Here is a 17044-nt window from a genome sequence, read left to right as displayed (position 1 = left end):
GTCATACTTTACATCCTTTTATTTTGTGAGTCTCTTGACTGGTTTTTACAGGTATACTTATTTTTGCTGCTTTTGTTCTTCCTACTTTTCTTACTCTTAGTTATGGTCTTTCCTTTCCACTCAAAGAGTCCCCTTTAACATTTAGGTTTAGTGGTTATGAATTTTGGTTTAGTAAGACTGGTTTAGTGGTCATGAATTCCTTTAACTTTTGTTTGTCTGGAAAACTCTATCTCTCCTTCTATTCTGAATGGTAGCCTTGCTGGGTAGAGTATTCTTGACTTCAGATTTTTCCCTTTCAGCGCTTTGAATATATCCTGACACTCCCTTCTGGCCTGCAAAATTTCTGATGAAAAATCTGCTGATAGCCTTATGGAACTTCTCTTGTACTTAAATTTCTTCTTTCCTCTTGTGGCTTTTAAAATTATCTCTTTATCACTACTTTTTGCCATTTTAATTACTATGTGTCTTGGTGTGGACCTCCTTGGGTTGATTTTGTTGAGGGATCTCTGTGCCTCCTGGATCTGGATTTCTGTTTCCTTCCCCAGATTTGGGAAGTTATCAGCTTTTATTTCTTCCAATAAATTTTCTCTGTCTTCTCCTTCTGGAATCCCTATAATGCAAATGTTATACTTGATGGAGTTTCTGAGTTCCCTACATCTATTCTCATTTTGCATATTTTTTTCTCTCACTTGCTCAGCCTGATTCCTTTCCATTAATCTGTCCTCCAGGTCACTGATTCATTCTTCTGATTCTTTTAGTCTGCTCTTTATTCAATCTAATGTATTTTCAAATTCACTTACTGTATTCTTCATCCCTGAATGATTCTTTGTTATCTTTTTGTCAAGGGTCTCACTGATGTCCTCCTCTCTTTTCTCAATTCCAGTGAGTATGTTTATGACCGTTACTTTAAATACTCTGTCAAACATATTATTTTTAAAAATTTTTTTATGTTTATTTATCTTTGAGAGAGGGGGAAGGAGGGGTACGGAGAGAAGGAGACACAGAATCCAAAGCAGGATCCAGGTTCTCAGCTGTTAGCACAGATCCTGACATGGCGCTCGAACTCACAAACCACAAGATCATGACCTGAGCCAAAGTTGGACACTTAACTGACTGAGCCACCCAGGCACCCCTATCACGCATATTATTTATCTCCATTTTGCTTAGCTCTCTTACTGTGATTTTGTCCTGTTCTTTCATTTGGGACATATTCCTCTGTCTCATTTATTTTGTCTAACTCTCTGTGTATGTTTCTCTATGTTAGGAAAGGTAGCTACATCTCATGCTCTTGAAAGTGTGGCCTTATGAAAAGAAGAAGAGGTCCTGTAGTGCCCTGCAGTGCAGTGTCCCCTGTTCACCAGAACCTGGTGCTTCAGAGGTGTCTCCTATGTGTGTTTTGTGCCCAGCTGTTGTGGTTGAGCCACTTTTTCCACAGTTCAGGTATCTGCAGTGGCTCTCTTTGCCTGTTTTAGGCAGTGTTTGGTCCCTATAGTGTTAGTGGGCCAGTCTGGGGCCATCATGGGCTTGAGTTTAGTCATACTGGGTGTTTGCCAGAGATGCAGCAGCACCAAACTGCAGTGTCCTTTCCCATGTTATCCAGAGAATCTTTTGTTGCTAGGCGGGGCCTGCAATCAGGCCAGCTGTCTGCCCCCAGTCCACTGCTGGGGTTGTGGTATGACTGCTGTGTGCAGTTATCCTTCCCTCTCCACAGGTCAGGAGTCACGTTGGAATGGTGCTGGCTCTTGTTGGGGCTGCTTGCACACTACCAGGCTTGCGGCCCTGGTTTGAATAGACTCTGGCCAAGAGCATATTAGAGTGGGTAGATCCACAACAAGCACGGAGGTTGGGGGGTGGGGTGGGGAGGAGGGGCTGTGATGTTAGCAAGTTAGGTAGTGAATGTAGGTGCTGCACTGGTTCCTGCAAGTGGTTGTGTTTTTGCTGGAAGGAAGGGGAAAGAAATGGTTCCTTCCAGCTCCTTTGTTCCTGGAGAAGTCTCCCCAATGATCCCTGCTCCTCCAGCATACCTCTGAGACTAGTAAACAAATCTCCCTCCCATATACCCGAGTCATGTTTCAAACTGCTGCTTCTGTGCTCTATCTCCACGGGCTGTTTGTGGTGCTGTCTCTTAAAGGGTGAGGATTTCAGTTTCCTCTCACCCTCCAGCCTCTCCCAGAGCTGAGCCACTGATTTTTAAAATTCCAAGATTTAAGTCCTAAAACTCAGTCCCCCTAGTTTTCAAAGCCAAATATTATGAGGGCTCATCTTCCACATGCAGGTTCCCCCGGTGGAATAGTCTGTTTCTCTCCCTTCTCCACAGCTCCCTCCCTACCCCAACCCCCCACTTCCTGCATACAGCAGTGGTCCATTTAGTTCCCCATCACATCTCCACCCTTCCTACCCTCTTCAGTGTGGGCTCTTCTCTACCTTTAGTTATGGAGTTAGTTCTTCCAATCTTTGGATTATTTTCTGAGTTATTTAACACTGATGTGAGTGTTATCTATTGTAACTCCCATTGTGTATCTATTGATACTCCCATTGTATCTATGGGACAAGGTGACCATAGGGTCCTCCTACTTCACTATCTTCCCCGCAATCCACCACATTGTTTTTGTTTTGTTTTGTTTTAATTTGAGAGAGAGAGTGTGCAAGCGGGGGAGAGGAGCAGAAGGAGAGAGAGAGAGAGAGAGAGAGAGAGAGAGAGAGAGAGAGAATCTTAAGCAGGCTCTGTGCTCAGCGTGGAGCCTGATGAGAGGCTCAATCCCACAACCCTGGGATCATGACCTGAGCTTAAATCAAGAGTCAGACACTCATCCAATGAACCACCCAGGCACCCCCAGATTGGTTTTAAATCAAGGATTCTTCTATCTGCGACCTAAATAAGAATTGTTCACATTCAGGAGGAAGTTAGTAATACCCACTTCCACATACCACTCTCGTCCTGGAAAATACAGAGAAAGGTGTTCAACTTAATAATGGATGGTACAGCCCACATGAATGTCTAACATCAAATACTAAATACAGCCACATGAAGGTAGAAAAAATATAGAGTACTTCCATGAGGCCATTAGCTTTTTTTTTTTTTAATCTACCTGTACTTTTCATCCCTAGCAAATAAGACTTTCCCAAAATTAGTATTGTCATTCACAGAAATCAACAAAAGTCAGATGATAACCTAACATTTACTGAAGTATCATAAAGTTTCAATATCTAACACTTACTGAAGTCATATCTAACATTACAGTGCTGAGCACGTTACCTGCATTATCTCATTTACCCATTTAATGTCACCCAGAAGAGGCTTTTATTATTCCCTATTTTACAGATGAGGAGGATGAGCCTTGGAAAGGTTCCATAAGTAGCCCAAGGTCATAGTGTCAGTGACCATTCAATTCTACTGCCTTCCCACAAAATCCTACTGATGAAATGAAAATGAGGCTTGTAAGAGTCACTTATCGCCTATACCTAGCAAGCCTTCCTTCTGTGCAGAACTATCTGTCTCTCTCTTGTCCACCCCCAAAAGGCAGGTTGCTGCAGATGCAGAGGTGGTGGTTAAGATCACCATTCCAAACCCTCCAAAACGACTGTAAATTAAACTACAGGCCCCAAGAATTATAAGCAACTTACCCCCAGGTTACACTGTTGGTTGAGGACAGAGGCAGACTTGAACCCCAGGGCTCCTGACTGATTGCTGTGGTCTCCCATTTCCCTGAGGTGCCTTTTATCTTTGCCTGAATCAGTTTTGAGATAAAGACATCTAAACTCAGAAAACCAAGTGGTACCACTTAACCCATCTTTTACATTAATAGTCTTTTGGCTCAGGAATCATTTAATAGAAATTATAAAATGAGACCATTACATCCCTACTGCTTTAAAATGCAGTAATTATGGTTCAGTTGGACTGCACTTCTGAAGGTAATGGAATTAAGTGAATTTTTCAGTCGAAAATTCCACCCTCAGCAATGTGTCGCTTTGCTTTTTCCCATGTAGTCTGCATGAGATGCTTTTATTACTGTGAAATTTTGCACTTGGACACGTCCCGAGTGGAGCTGCCTTCTCTGCAGCCTCTTCTCCCGGACCCTGTGTGACATATGATGGCCTAACCGTTCATCTGTCTGTCCTCTGTCTAGCATGGCACCACGCTCCTCATGGTGGCCTCCTATGCAGGCCACATAGACTGTGTGAGGGAACTGGTTCTGCAAGGAGCAGACATCAATCTCCAGAGAGAGGTAGGTCAGGTTTTACACTTGAATAAGAGATGACTCATGTGACAATTGAATAAGAATGACTCAAAATTTTCATAGTAGTGAATTGGCAAGGAAGATAAGAATAATCATTGCTTTTTTCCAACATGACATCAAACCCCAGATTGCAGGCTTTATTGTGCCTAAATTAAGGCCCAGAAATAGACCATTGGTTGTACTTCAGTTGAATGAGTGTTCTCAAGCATGTGTTGTAGTCTGAGGTAACAAGACCTCTAACCACATTCCTTAAACACTCAGACATTTCCTCCCAAGCTTAAATCAGTTCTTCCTTCTTCCCTTGGGATGAGGTGCTTTACAAGTTACAGGATTTTCTTTAAAAAAATTTTTTTATTTCTTTATTTTGAGAGAGAGAGCACGCACGCATACATGCTTGCATGTGCAAACAGGGTAGGGGCAGAGAGAGAGACAGACAGACAGACAGACAGAATCCCAGGCTCGAACTCACGAACCATGATATCATGACCTGAGCTGAGACCAAGAGTCAGACACTTAACCAACTCAGCCACCCAGGTGCCCCAGTTATAGGATTTTCATAGAGATCATTGCATTTTTCAAAGGATTGGTCACCAGCCTGTTCTTTTTTTTTTTTTTTTAATGTTTATTTATCTTAGAGAAAATGCATGCAGGGAAGGTACAGAGAGAGGGTGGGGACAGAAGATCCAAAGCGGGCTCTGCACTGATGGCAGCAAGCCCAATTTGGGGCTCAAACTCACTCGATCCACTGAGCCCCTCCAAGCGCCCCACCAACCTGTTCTTAATGAGGCTCTCTTGCTAGACTGCCTCAACCAACCATTATTTCAAAGGGCTTCTCCGACTAGTCACATTTTAAATAAGCTGTCCCCCAAAAAAGCCGTGTGGCGAACATTGGACTAAAATGCGAGCCTGTTCCCACACTTCATTCAAAGGCCATCTTGGGAGTTCAGTCTAGCTAGAGGATCCATTCTTGTTCCAGTGCAGAAGAGCAGTAGGAGGCTGGGCATTTTAACCACTTTGGGATTCAGGTCTTAGGGGGATCCATTTATTTCCGAGCAGATTTAATCTAGGGCCTTGTAAATTAACCTTTATGGAGACACAGCCACGGGTCATCCCTGAAGCGAATCTGACCTCTCAATCCACACTGAGTCAGACACAAGATGGCTTCCTGAAGCAAGCTCCAAACCAAACTGGAGCATTTGATTTTCCTTGGCCTAGTCTTATTCGAGGGCCTGCCCTACAGTTGTTTCAGAAAGGATGATTCATCAACCAAACTTTCATCAGTCAGTATGCCCCATCTTCTAGGCTGGACTGCTACACCTGAGTGGAACAAATGAAGACACCCCAGGTGTGAGGGATGGATAGTACATGGGTTGTCTAAAGTCCATCCCCTCTCCCCTTTGGGTGTCACCTTGGCTGTGGACCAAGATGGGCACTTGATGGGTAAAATCTGAAGTCTGGTTCTCCATAGCCCTGGACCAGCAAGCTCCTCAAGAGGAGCCACTCAGGGAAACTGTATCAAGTCCAATCAATCTTCTCACAGACAGATTCTTCTGAGCAATTTCCACAACACTGGAGCATTGTTTTAGGCCACTTTTCATGTCAGCAGCTAATTTCCTTCTGGGAGGAAAATGTTTGGGCCCATTTAGAATTATAGTTTGAAATTACCATAATCTTTTGTTTTTCCTTTATGCTTTGCAGCCTTGGTTTATTATAACTTTAAAGAAAAGACAGATCTTCTCTAATAAAAACAATATGATTCAGATCTGCTTACTCAAAAAACTCTATCCTGAAGGGCAAGTTCAACATGTACAAAAATATCTTCAGAACAATTGTGAAAAGCTGAGAGAAGAGAAACATTTGTTTGATTTCCAGCCAATGTATGGTTTTTATGGTTTTATATCGATTTGTTTGGTTCCAGTTGCTCAACTAATATTCTTGGGAATGAAAACTATTGTGCATTGAACAAAATGGCCCTCAAGGACTTACCAAAGTGTGTCCAATTTAGAGGTAACCTTGTAGCTCAAATGATTATGCTATATGAGTTCCCAGTGGTCCCTTGAATTTCCTGCAGCCATGCTAGTCTCTGTTGGTAGAACTGCTAAAGAGAGGTCCCAACATCACCTCATCTGTTTTGCAAGCTGAGAGTGCTATGGAACTCACTCATGTAACAAGCTTCTACCTTGATTCATTCTTTACATTTTTTTGTTTAATGTTTATTTATTCTTGAAAGAGAGAGAGAGAGAGAGCGTGAGCAGGGCAGGGGCAGAGAGAGAGGGAGACACAAAATCTGAAACAGGCTCCAGGCTCTGAGCTGTTAGCACAGAGCCCGACGTGGGGCTTGAACTCATGAACTGTGAGATTATGACCTGAGCCGAAGTTGGACACTTAACTGACTGAGCCACTTAGGCACCCTAACCTTGGTTCATTCTTAGTTCATCTTTTCCATTTAATCCATATCAAAATATTTGTTTCCTGAAAAAGTACCTGCCATTGTTTTCTAAGTTTATCTAGACGCACAGAGCTTGCAAGAACCAGAAGCTAATGATCCTGAGAGACCATTGCTCTAGAGAACCAGCAATATTAGCTAAAGCTCTCAGGCATAAGAGTTGCACGTATAGTTGTCATGAAGTCTGGCTTCTATTCTCTACAGATGCTCCATTCATGTGCACAATGATTGACAGTAACTGTATGTTCCAAAATTGATTCTAAGTGCTAAAATAGGATTTTTAAATTAATATATATTTAAAAAAAACAGTGAAAAACAAATCTTTTTTCTTAGTGAAGAAAGTGAAGAAACAGTTTCTAGAAATTATCCTTGGTAGTTTCTTTTCTTTCTTTCTTTCTTTCTTTCTTAGAGAAAGAGAGAGAGAGGGAGAGAGAGAACACTCAGGGGAGAGGGGCAGAGGGAGAGAGAAAGAGAATCCCAAACAGGCTCCACACTCAGCAGCTGAGTTCAAACCCACAACCTTGGGATCATGACCTGAGCTGAAATCAAGAGTCAGACACTCAACGAACTGAGCCACCAAGGTGTCCCTCCCTGGTAGTTTCTAAAATTTAGTATCTATTGAGAAGATGAGAGTTTTCCTTTTCTAGCCAAGTTTCTTCATCCAGACCCGATTATATCTTAAGGTTTCTGGAATCCAGTGTCGTCCACTGTAGGAAAGCAATGAGAGGATGCTTCCACTTGTTTCTATGGGAACCAAGGAGAAAATCACTCCTGCCTTGCAGGCTGAAAGGCTTTGGGAAAGATCACATTACCTGTGCCTCCCCGGGGCAGTGTCTGGTTGGGTGCATAGCCCCAAGGTAGATGGTCATGACTGTGAAGTTACTCACTTGTGTTCTGCCACAGTGGCTGGGCTCATTGATCCCTGTCACACACGCGCACATGCACACATGCATACAAACATACACGCATACACACACACTTAAGAAACAAGCTTCAGAGTGATCAGTGGTCCTTAGGCCACAGTTCTCCTGGCTTCTCTCACTTGGGTAAGAACCTACCACTTTAACACTTCCGGGTAAGTCATGGAGGGAGGATTTTCTCTTCACTGTGCCTGGGAGAGTGTAGTGTTCGCTTCATCCATGCTCCAAGCGCTGGGGTGAAGAGTGTCTTTATATGAAAACTATGCATTCGCCACAGAGTGGTATGATGAATTTGCTCATGTTACACAATGATTTGGCTACCAGTCTTTGAGTAGGCTTGTAAAAATGGATGGGAGGAGAGGATGCTAAAATGTGTGTCTCAGGGTATCACTGATCGGTTGAAGATTTGGAATCAGGCTGTTTCTTGCTCCTATGTCCTATTTTAAGGAATATTTTGAGCCCATTTGAGTGAATTAATTAGATTCTTTCCTGCACTGGTAGCTTTCTAGTCTGGGGTGCTTTACTTTGTAGCCGGAACTCTTCCAGAATTCCTCCCTGTGTGAATAAATACCCGTGTTACCAAGCATGTTAGTTCCTTGAGGCTGCTGTAACAAATTACCACCAATTAGGTGGCTTAAAATAACAGAATTTCTACTTTTAGGATTCTGGAGGACAGAAAATTCAAGGTGTGTCTGCAGAACCACACCCCCTCTGGAGGCCGCAGGGAGAACCCATTCTTTACCTCTTCCAGCCTCTGGTAGCAGCAGGCATTCCTTGACTTAGGGCCACATCTCTGCCTCTGGGGCCATATTGCCTCTTCCTCTCCTCTGTGTCAAATGTGTCTTTGCCTCACTGTTTTAAGACAGTTGTCACTGGATTTAGGGCCCACCAGGCTAAGCCAGGATAAGTGCCTCCTCTCAAAAATCCTTAAGTTAATCACATCTCATGCCACATAAGGTAATAGTCACAAGTTCCAGAAATTAGGATAGGGACATATCTTTTGGGTCCACCATTCATCCCATTGCACCAACAATACATTCTCCTTTCGTGTTCTCACTTCTCTGAACAAGGAATATAATCAGTCCAAATGTAGCCACCTCCTAGGCTAGAAGGCTTATATACAAGGGTATAGTGTTGTCTTGTTTGCAAATGTGTAAGTCACGTGTAATGTAACTAAATATCTTAAAACCAGCCTCTTGCTCTCTCCCAGTCAGGTACAACTGCCCTGTTCTTTGCTGCCCAGCAAGGACATAATGATGTCGTGAGATTTCTCTTTGAATTTGGAGCATCTACTGAATGTAGGACCAAAGTAAGAGAACTTTCTTGATTTCATACCCTGTTGAAGAATTTCAGTAGCATGAATATTTGTTTCTCTTCATCCATAGTATGAATTTGTGCTTCCCTTTTTACAAGATTTTCAAGCCCAAGAAGGTTGGGTTTCACAAAGTTACTTGTCATGGTTCAAAGGTAGTCCTAGGGATTCAATATAAAACATGACATTTTCACTCTGGGCTCACAACTAGAGAATTTTATGGGGAGCTATTTACATTCTGTCTTGCACTGGTAGCTTTCTACTTTGGGACACTAAATTTTGTTAGCAGAGTGGATAACAGCAAGGGCTTCATAACTTTCCCTGTTTTCATGTGTTTTTCTTCACTTCAAGGTTAATCCCAGTGCTATGATAGGAGCTGTTGAAGTATTAAGCCAATGTTAGTGAATCTGAGAGATTTCTAAGAAGGGTGATTTGACAAGCAGTTTACTTTCTGAGATGTCCTCATTGAAATATATAATACATGATTACAGTTGATACAGTCAGGCAAGGAAATGTGGTTCTTCCTTTAAAGAAGTCATTGATTCCTCACGTTTGACACATGAATGAGAAAACCGAGGTTGCTGAAAGATCAATTTCGTGTTCACAATATGATTTTACAAGATAATGGTGTATAGTAGGAGAATTGAACGGCTTCAGCATTTTTGTAATTGTCAACTTATTTCCAGCCTAATCATAACCAAAAAATTCCTGGAAATTTGCCTTACTTGGGATCTTTTAGGCTTACTTAATCCATTGTAGGTGATATTTTGGTATCAGGGGAGTTTCCAGTGAGTTCTTCTTTTTCTGCTAAAATGCTGTGAATTTCTGTTGGATGTGAATTTCAAATAGGCTCAGTCTATTCTGAAACCTGCTATTGCACTGTGCACGTGCCTCCAAACATGCTGAATATAATATACAATAACCCAAAATGTATGTGTTGCATATATTTTTATATTAATTATCTTTTTATTTCTCATTATAAAAGTCAGACAACTAAGAATAGAAAGTGAAGTCCTACAAATGGGAGTCTCAACTCTTTGAACTTTGAAGTCAGAACGATCATGCACAGCCATATGGCTGCTTCAGTTTTCTTGGTTAACAAGTTAATGCTGGCTTGAAGCCTTTGTCTGTGAGCCAGTTTGTGCTGTCCCAGAAATCCACGGAACATGGGGCCCAGAGCACAATTCCAAATGTTTCCATTAGGTCAGCTGTAGGTATCCGAGAATTTCCATGGGAAGAAGAGAATGTCCAGAGGCTTTGAGTTTTCATATGATCCTGTCATCAGAACTGCCTTTGCTTCCACAGTTGTTCTCATCATTATTGAATCCGTATCCCCCAAAATGTGTCTTTAAAGATAAAAGGTACCAGCTCTTCTATAATAATCACCCTATTTTAGCTCTTCTCTTACCTCATGAGGCAAAGAGAAAATTAACAGAACAAAAGTTGGAAATGTTGGTGCTCATTGCTGCTAGTAAGCAAATTCTTGTTGCCCACCCGCTCCACCCACAGCCACCCCCACCACCAGCCTCAACCCTCCAGGCTCCTACCTCCATTCTCCACCCTTCAAATCACAGCTCGAGGGCCCTGCCCCACCCCCCACAGCCTGTGAACAATGGAGCTCCTACAACAGTGTTTCTCTACCTGAGGCCCACCTGCCACTTGCACGTCACAGTGCCCTCATGTGACTGGTCAGAAAGCCTATTTCTGGGCCTCACCCAGACCTACCGAATCAGACCCTGTGAGGGTGGAAGTGTGAGGGCAGGCATTTTGGATAAACACTCTATGCCCAAATTTAGAAACCACACTATCTTTAGTTATGATTTGTATTTCAGAACCAGGTGACATGTTCTTGCATTGTTTATAGTTAGCTCAGATGTCCACCTACTAATTCACAGAGCCAAACAAACAGCTCACCAATTGTATATGTGCTGCCGAAGTGAGCACACAGCGCATCAAGTGGAGATAGGAGAAGATAATGCCTTAGCTGTAGCACCTGAGGAAAACCATTAAAGGTTTCAGTTGACCACAAACTCAATGAGTCAGTAGCGCGATGCGGTTGACATAAAAGCTAATTCTAATTTAGGCTGTAGAGATAAAAGTGGAGAGGATGGAACAAAGGAATGTCCCATTCCACATCAGACCGCATCTACTTTTTGGTGCTCTGATTCATTCTAGGGCGGACATTTTAAAAGAGATCTAGACAAGCTGGCACATGTTCAAAAGAAATGCTAAGTAGGATGGTGAGAAGCACGTGGGATATGCTATAGTTATCCACTCTTAATGGATGCTGACCTTGTCCCTTGAAGGCAACGGCCCCGGAAGTTTACTCCATAAATCACCTTAATCTCAGAGGCCCACAGCTGGGGGGAACCACAGGGAGAAGTCAACATTTGTCAAGCAGCTCTCTAGCCAGAAACCACAGGAGACTGTTCAGGAAATTCCAAGACAGAACTGATTGGTACAGACTTTCTGTTCTTTGTTTCCTTTATTGAGATGCAAGTAGATTCTTCTGCATTTGACCCGGGAACACTCATAATAACATAGTCCGATAACTGTAATGTATCTCAAGTCATCCACGTGTACAACCTAATGATGTCTTTAGGATGAACCCGGTCATGATTAGAAAGAAAAAGAGATAAAGGAGGAAAAGTGACTTCGTTGTTATCTACAGGAAATGTCTTTTCCAAAGCTCTCACCATGTCAGGAGTACCTGCTTGGTAAATAGGTGCCTGCACTGATTCTAGTGTGTTTACACCTTGCAGGATGGGGGCACTGCCCTGTTGGCCGCCAGTCAGTATGGGCACATGCAGGTGGTTGAGACCCTGCTGAAGCATGGAGCCAATATCCACGACCAACTTTACGTGAGTGCATTTTCAGCGGGACACTGGGTGGATCCTTGCCCATCCTCTCATCACATGTACTACTGCAGTCAAAATTTGGATACCAGAAATGCCAACTTCAAAAGTATTTTGGGGGCACCTGGGTGGCTCAGTTGGTTGGGTGTCCGACTCTTGATCACAGCTCAGGTCTTGATCTCAGGGTCATGAGCTCAAGCCCCGTGATGGGCTCACCCTAGGCGTGGAGCCTACTTAAAAAAAAAAAATTTTTTTTTAATGAACAGTAGGACTTTAATCTGAAACATCAAAGGAAAAAATGTACAGTTAACCAGGTGAGCTTTTTCTGTGTAGAAACATAATCTTGTTTACCCATCTTGGTTATACCCTTTTAAGTCTCTTTTACATATGAGATATTTCATATAACTTATGCAATTAGGATCTTCAAAAATCATATGACACTTGCTTATTCATAACATAACAAGGCTAGCATTGGACTTGCTGAAAACCAAAATAATGCTCCTGTTGTAGAGTTATCTAGGAGGAAAGCACAAATAAAGGAGAAATCAAATTATTTGGAAGGCGAGTGAGTGTGGGTAGTTGAAAACCTGTGAAGTGCATGCACACCGTTGACCTTTGAAAGGTAGCTACTACTAGTGTGGGTCTGTTTGCAGCGAATTGGCAATTAGCACATTACCCAAAGGCTCTTTTAATTGTCACTGTAATTCCACAGGATTTATGGTGAATGTTATTCTGCTTTTGGACAAAATATGTGTGTGTGTGTGTGTGTGTGTGTGTGTGTGTGTGTGTGTGTGTGTATGAGAGGGAGAGAGGGAGAGAGGGAGAGAGAGAGATGAAGTGACTTGATAGAATCTCATGGTAAGGAGTGGAAGAATTCCTACTTCCAATTATCTAGGAATCCCATTTTAGGCTATCTTACCATGAGCCATTTAGGCCTATGGCACTATACTTTCGTAGCCGTGGAATGAGATGTGTAGGTGTGACCTTTTCCATTTGAACAAGCTTTCCTGAGTTTACATGATTAAATGACAAGTCACAGACCTCTTTGAAGCACTAGCCACTAGCATTACCCTTTGCGGTTCAAAATCTGCAACACCCTTTGAACCTGCAGTTTTCCCATCTGAAGGATTGAATCACTTGACACTGGTCTGAGTGATTCTCAACTCTGGCTGTCATTAGAATCATGTAGGGAGCTTTAAAGGAATACTTCTAGGCCCTCTCCAGACCAACTAAGCCGGAATCTCCAAGGACCCAACTGAGAAGCAGGTGGTTCTGATGTGTGCCCGAGTCTAAGAAACACAGGTCTACAGCTTTGGCCATTCCTTTGGCTGTATATAATGAAGTATATCTGAGAGCATGTTTGAGTATATGTGTGGGGGGGCTGAACAGGAAGAGCCCAAGTCTTTGGAAAAGGAAAGTGAGTTGTGGTGTTCATAACATTACCACTAATAGTCGGCAATCTGAATTGACTGGCATATTTGTACTGTTAGATAACATTCTTCCAAAGGGCTCACCAGAGTGGCACATAATCTTAAAAACGTAGAGTTTGGGGAGAGCCCATTCCTGTAGTAAATTCCTGTTATAAAGTGACTCAAGAAATTTCGTGCACTGAAAGTTCCTTTTACCCTTACCCAAACAGTCCAAATGTAAATGTTTCTGCCAAAAACAGCTGGACTGCTGGGAATCCCAGTCAATGACTCCTGAAAGCTTATAGGGACAGAAATTTGGAATACGCAGTAAAAATGCAATGTTTGGATATCCATTTTAGAAAATTTCCAAGAATTAATAGCTGCTACGAGCGTGGTGGATTTTCTGTGGCAACGCACACAGTAAGGAGCCGCTGAACATTTTATCCCCGTACCAAACATCTGCATAGAAATCTGTATAGGCTGAGTAATTTTTTAATGATTGCCTTAAGAGGAGTCTGGCAGCTCAGTGGACACCCACCAGCACCCTCCACCTGGTCAGACTTGCAGAGAGAGGTGCTTTGTATCTTAACTTGTGGTTAACATTCCTGATGGGAGGAGTGGTAATTAACTGGGTTAGCTAGGTGTTTTCCACTAGGATGTGCTCAGGTTTTCCACTGCAGTCTAAAAATAATGAAGCTCACCACGTTCTGTGAACGCCGTGTGAAGTGAGATTATGGGGAGGATGGATGCTCTGCACTGACTTCTGTGTTTGCTGACATCACCAATGAATGTCTTTAAGAAAGAAGAAATGTGCAGAGGACATAGACTCTCAGTTAAAACGCAAACAAATAGGGCACCTTGGGTGGCTCAGTTGGTTAAGCGTCTGACTTCAGCTCAGGTCATGATCTCACAGCTCGTGAATTCGGGTCCCACGTCTGGCTCTGTGCTGACAGCTCGGAACCTGGAGCCTGCTTTGGATTCTGTGTCCCCTCTCTCTCTCTGCCCCTCCCCCGCTCGCACTCTGCCTCTCTCAAAAGTAAATAAACTTAAAAAAAATTAAAACACACAAACAAAACCACTAAGAAAATTAGGAGCAAGCACTTGCTTTGGGCTTTTGTGCAGGATTGCTTAGTTGTTTGCAGGTGTTGTTGGTGTCTATTGGGCTGTCAGGGAGCAAGTTCATGGATAATTCTTATGAGGGCAGTTTTCCTGAAAGCATCTTTTGTTTCAAAGCTTAGAGAAACTGCATGTTGGGTGAGGGGGTGGATATGGATACGGGGACAAGAAAGAGAAAGGGGTAGGAAAGATCTAATTAAAAGGACCCTTTGGGGCGCCTGGGTGGCTCAATCAGTTGAGTGTCCGACTTCAGCTCGGGTCATGATCTCACAGTTTGTGGGTTCGAGCCATGCATCGGGCTCTGTGCTGACAGCTTGGAGCCTGGAGCCTGCTTCAGATTCTGTGTCTCCCTCTCTCTCTGCCCTTCCCCTGCTCACACTCTGTTTCTCTCTCTCTCTCTCAAAAATAAATAAACATTAGGGGCGCCTGGGTGGCGCAGTCGGTTAAGCGTCCGACTTCAGCCAGGTCACAATCTCGCGGTCCGTGAGTTCGAGCCCCGCGTCGGGCTCTGTGCTGACAGCTCAGAGCCTGGAGCCTGTTTCAGATTCTGTGTCTCCCTCTCTCTCTGCCTCTCCCCTGTTCATGCTCTGTCTCTTTGTGTCTCAAAAATAAATAAACGTTAAAAAAAAAAATTAAAAAAAAAAATAAATAAACATTAAAAAAAAAAATAAAGGACACTTCTGATGCATAAAAATATACCAAATAGGTTTGGGGGACTTTGTTGTTGTTTATTAGTAGACTTTCTTTTTTGTTTGTTTTTAAACTAACACTTAGCTCTTACTTGACAAAAGAATTGAAATGGAAAATTATATTAAACGTAGGTATTTTTTAAACTAATTAAAAAGGGGATAAACCCTGAGGTCACACAACAAAAACAGAAGGCAGCTAATGAGAAGTCTGTGCAGACAAGAGAAAAATGATGACTGGCTATTTGGACAAGCTGGATGGTACCAGCAAGTGGGTAGATCGTAAGCTCCGTGATCAAGGTTTTGTAGAGTGAACGGTCATTACGTATATTTTAAGTTATCCTTATAAGCCTGTTTGAAACTTTACCTTTCAACCTGACTTACTGTGATATTTTAGAACTATTCTTCAAAGAATAAAACACTAACCATGACTATGAAAACAAAGTGGGGGACAGAAATGGGAAGTTGTATTAAACGGATGTATTTTTAATTGATTATATTTTAAAATAAACGTGAAAGGTGATTTTAACACTTCCATTTTGACATCTCTCAGGATGGAGCCACTGCACTCTTCCTAGCTGCCCAGGGTGGTTACTTGGATGTTATTCGATTACTGTTGTCTTCAGGAGCAAAAGTCAACCAGCCAAGGCAGGTAATGTCTGCGTGCGCAGAACGGTGGGCAGGCAGGGCCTGTTGTCCTGGGGCAGCGCCTAAGATAACCAGTCAGCTCTGGGCATCTTTAAACCATTTGCCTCTGTGACGAAGTCAGTCTTTGATTGGGGTTTCTCCTGTTCTTTGCTTTGGGCTCACCTGAAAGCCTGTGAAATCAGGCTGACTTCACCATTTACTATTTTTGAAACATGGGTGTTTGGTGTCTGAGGTCAAGTGCATACTTGGCCACCTCATGTTCAAATAAATTGTGGCTGCACTGAGGTAATGAGAGTGGGGTGGGCTAGCCTGGGACGTAGGTAAATAGAGGTGAGTCAGGTAGCCTTGCCCCTGCCCAGTCCCCCTTATCTCTTACCCCCGCTTCTGCTTCCACCAAACCAAAGAGGAGCCCATTAGCCCACTGAGAAGCATTAATAGGTTCCATGCCTTCATCTCTCACAATTATAACACTAATAGAGACTTAATTTACCAAGAGCAAGCTAATGTCTGGCAAATCAATAGGTGGATACTTAAAGGAAAAGAACCACAAGGTAATACAGGTCACACTTTATAAAAGATAAAGAACCATTCAAATCTAAGGCATTCTAATTCGCTTCTCTTATATAGGAATGATTTCTGCACTAATTTATTTTTAACAAAACATTTAAGATTAAAGTAACACTACTTTAAAGATAGTTTTCTTTTTTTTTAATATGAAATTTATTGTCAAATTTCCATACAACACCCAGTGCTCATCCCAACAGGTGCCCTCCTCAATGCCCATCAGCCACTTTCCCCTCCCTCCCACTCCTCATCAACCCTCAGTTTGTTCTCAGTTTTTAAGAGTCTCTGATGTTTTGGCTCCCTCCCTCTCTAACCTTTTTTTTTTTCCTTCCCCTCCCCCATGGTCTTCTGTTAAGTTTCTCAGGATCCATATAAGAGTGAAAACATATGGTATCTGTCTTTCTCTGTATGACTTATTTCACTTAGCATAACACTCTCCAGTTCCATCCATGTTGCTACAAAAGGCCGTATTTCATTCTTTCTCATTGTCAAGCTGATTTCTTACCAGTAAATGGCCCCCAGGGAGATTCCCACTCTAATGTAACATGATACAAGAATGCCCATTTGTTCACTCAGGGAAGGTTGATCTGAGCTCTTGGCCCCAGGCTTCTTCAGTCTTTAAAAATGCAAGCGCAGGAGTGCCTGGGTGGGTCAGTCAGTTAAGTGCCTGACTTCAGCTCAGGTCATGATCTCATGATTCATGGGTTTGAGCCCTGTGTCGGGCTGTGTGCTGACAGCTCAGAGCCTGGAGCCTGCTTTGGATTCTGTGTCTCCCCCCTCTCTTTCCTCCTCTGCTCATGCTCTGTCGCTCTCAAAAATAAATAAACATTAAAAAAAATTTTTTTAAGTG

General features: G+C 42.7%; 1 protein-coding gene across 5 annotated transcripts in view; it reads left to right on the top strand.

The window, feature by feature from the left end:
- The window catches only part of ANKRD29 (ankyrin repeat domain 29), a 54939-nt gene that overhangs the window by 17229 nt on the left and 20666 nt on the right, over positions 1-17044 (top strand). For 4 of the 5 annotated variants that reach the window (XM_043558460.1, XM_043558462.1, XM_043558463.1 and 1 more), the window contains 3 exons: positions 8815-8913; positions 11679-11777; positions 15536-15634. In XM_043558460.1, the coding sequence (XP_043414395.1) occupies positions 8815-8913; positions 11679-11777; positions 15536-15634 (297 nt within the window). Of the gene's footprint in view, positions 1-4127; positions 4227-8814; positions 8914-11678; positions 11778-15535; positions 15635-17044 lie in introns of all 5 variants that reach the window. The other variant, XM_043558459.1, reaches the window with a different exon arrangement.

Source organism: Prionailurus bengalensis, chromosome D3 (assembly GCF_016509475.1).
Source record: "Prionailurus bengalensis isolate Pbe53 chromosome D3, Fcat_Pben_1.1_paternal_pri, whole genome shotgun sequence".
Classification (NCBI taxonomy): Eukaryota; Metazoa; Chordata; class Mammalia; order Carnivora; family Felidae; genus Prionailurus; species Prionailurus bengalensis.
The sequence above is the reverse complement of the archived record's forward strand: the minus strand, read 5'-3'. Positions and strand labels throughout refer to the sequence as shown.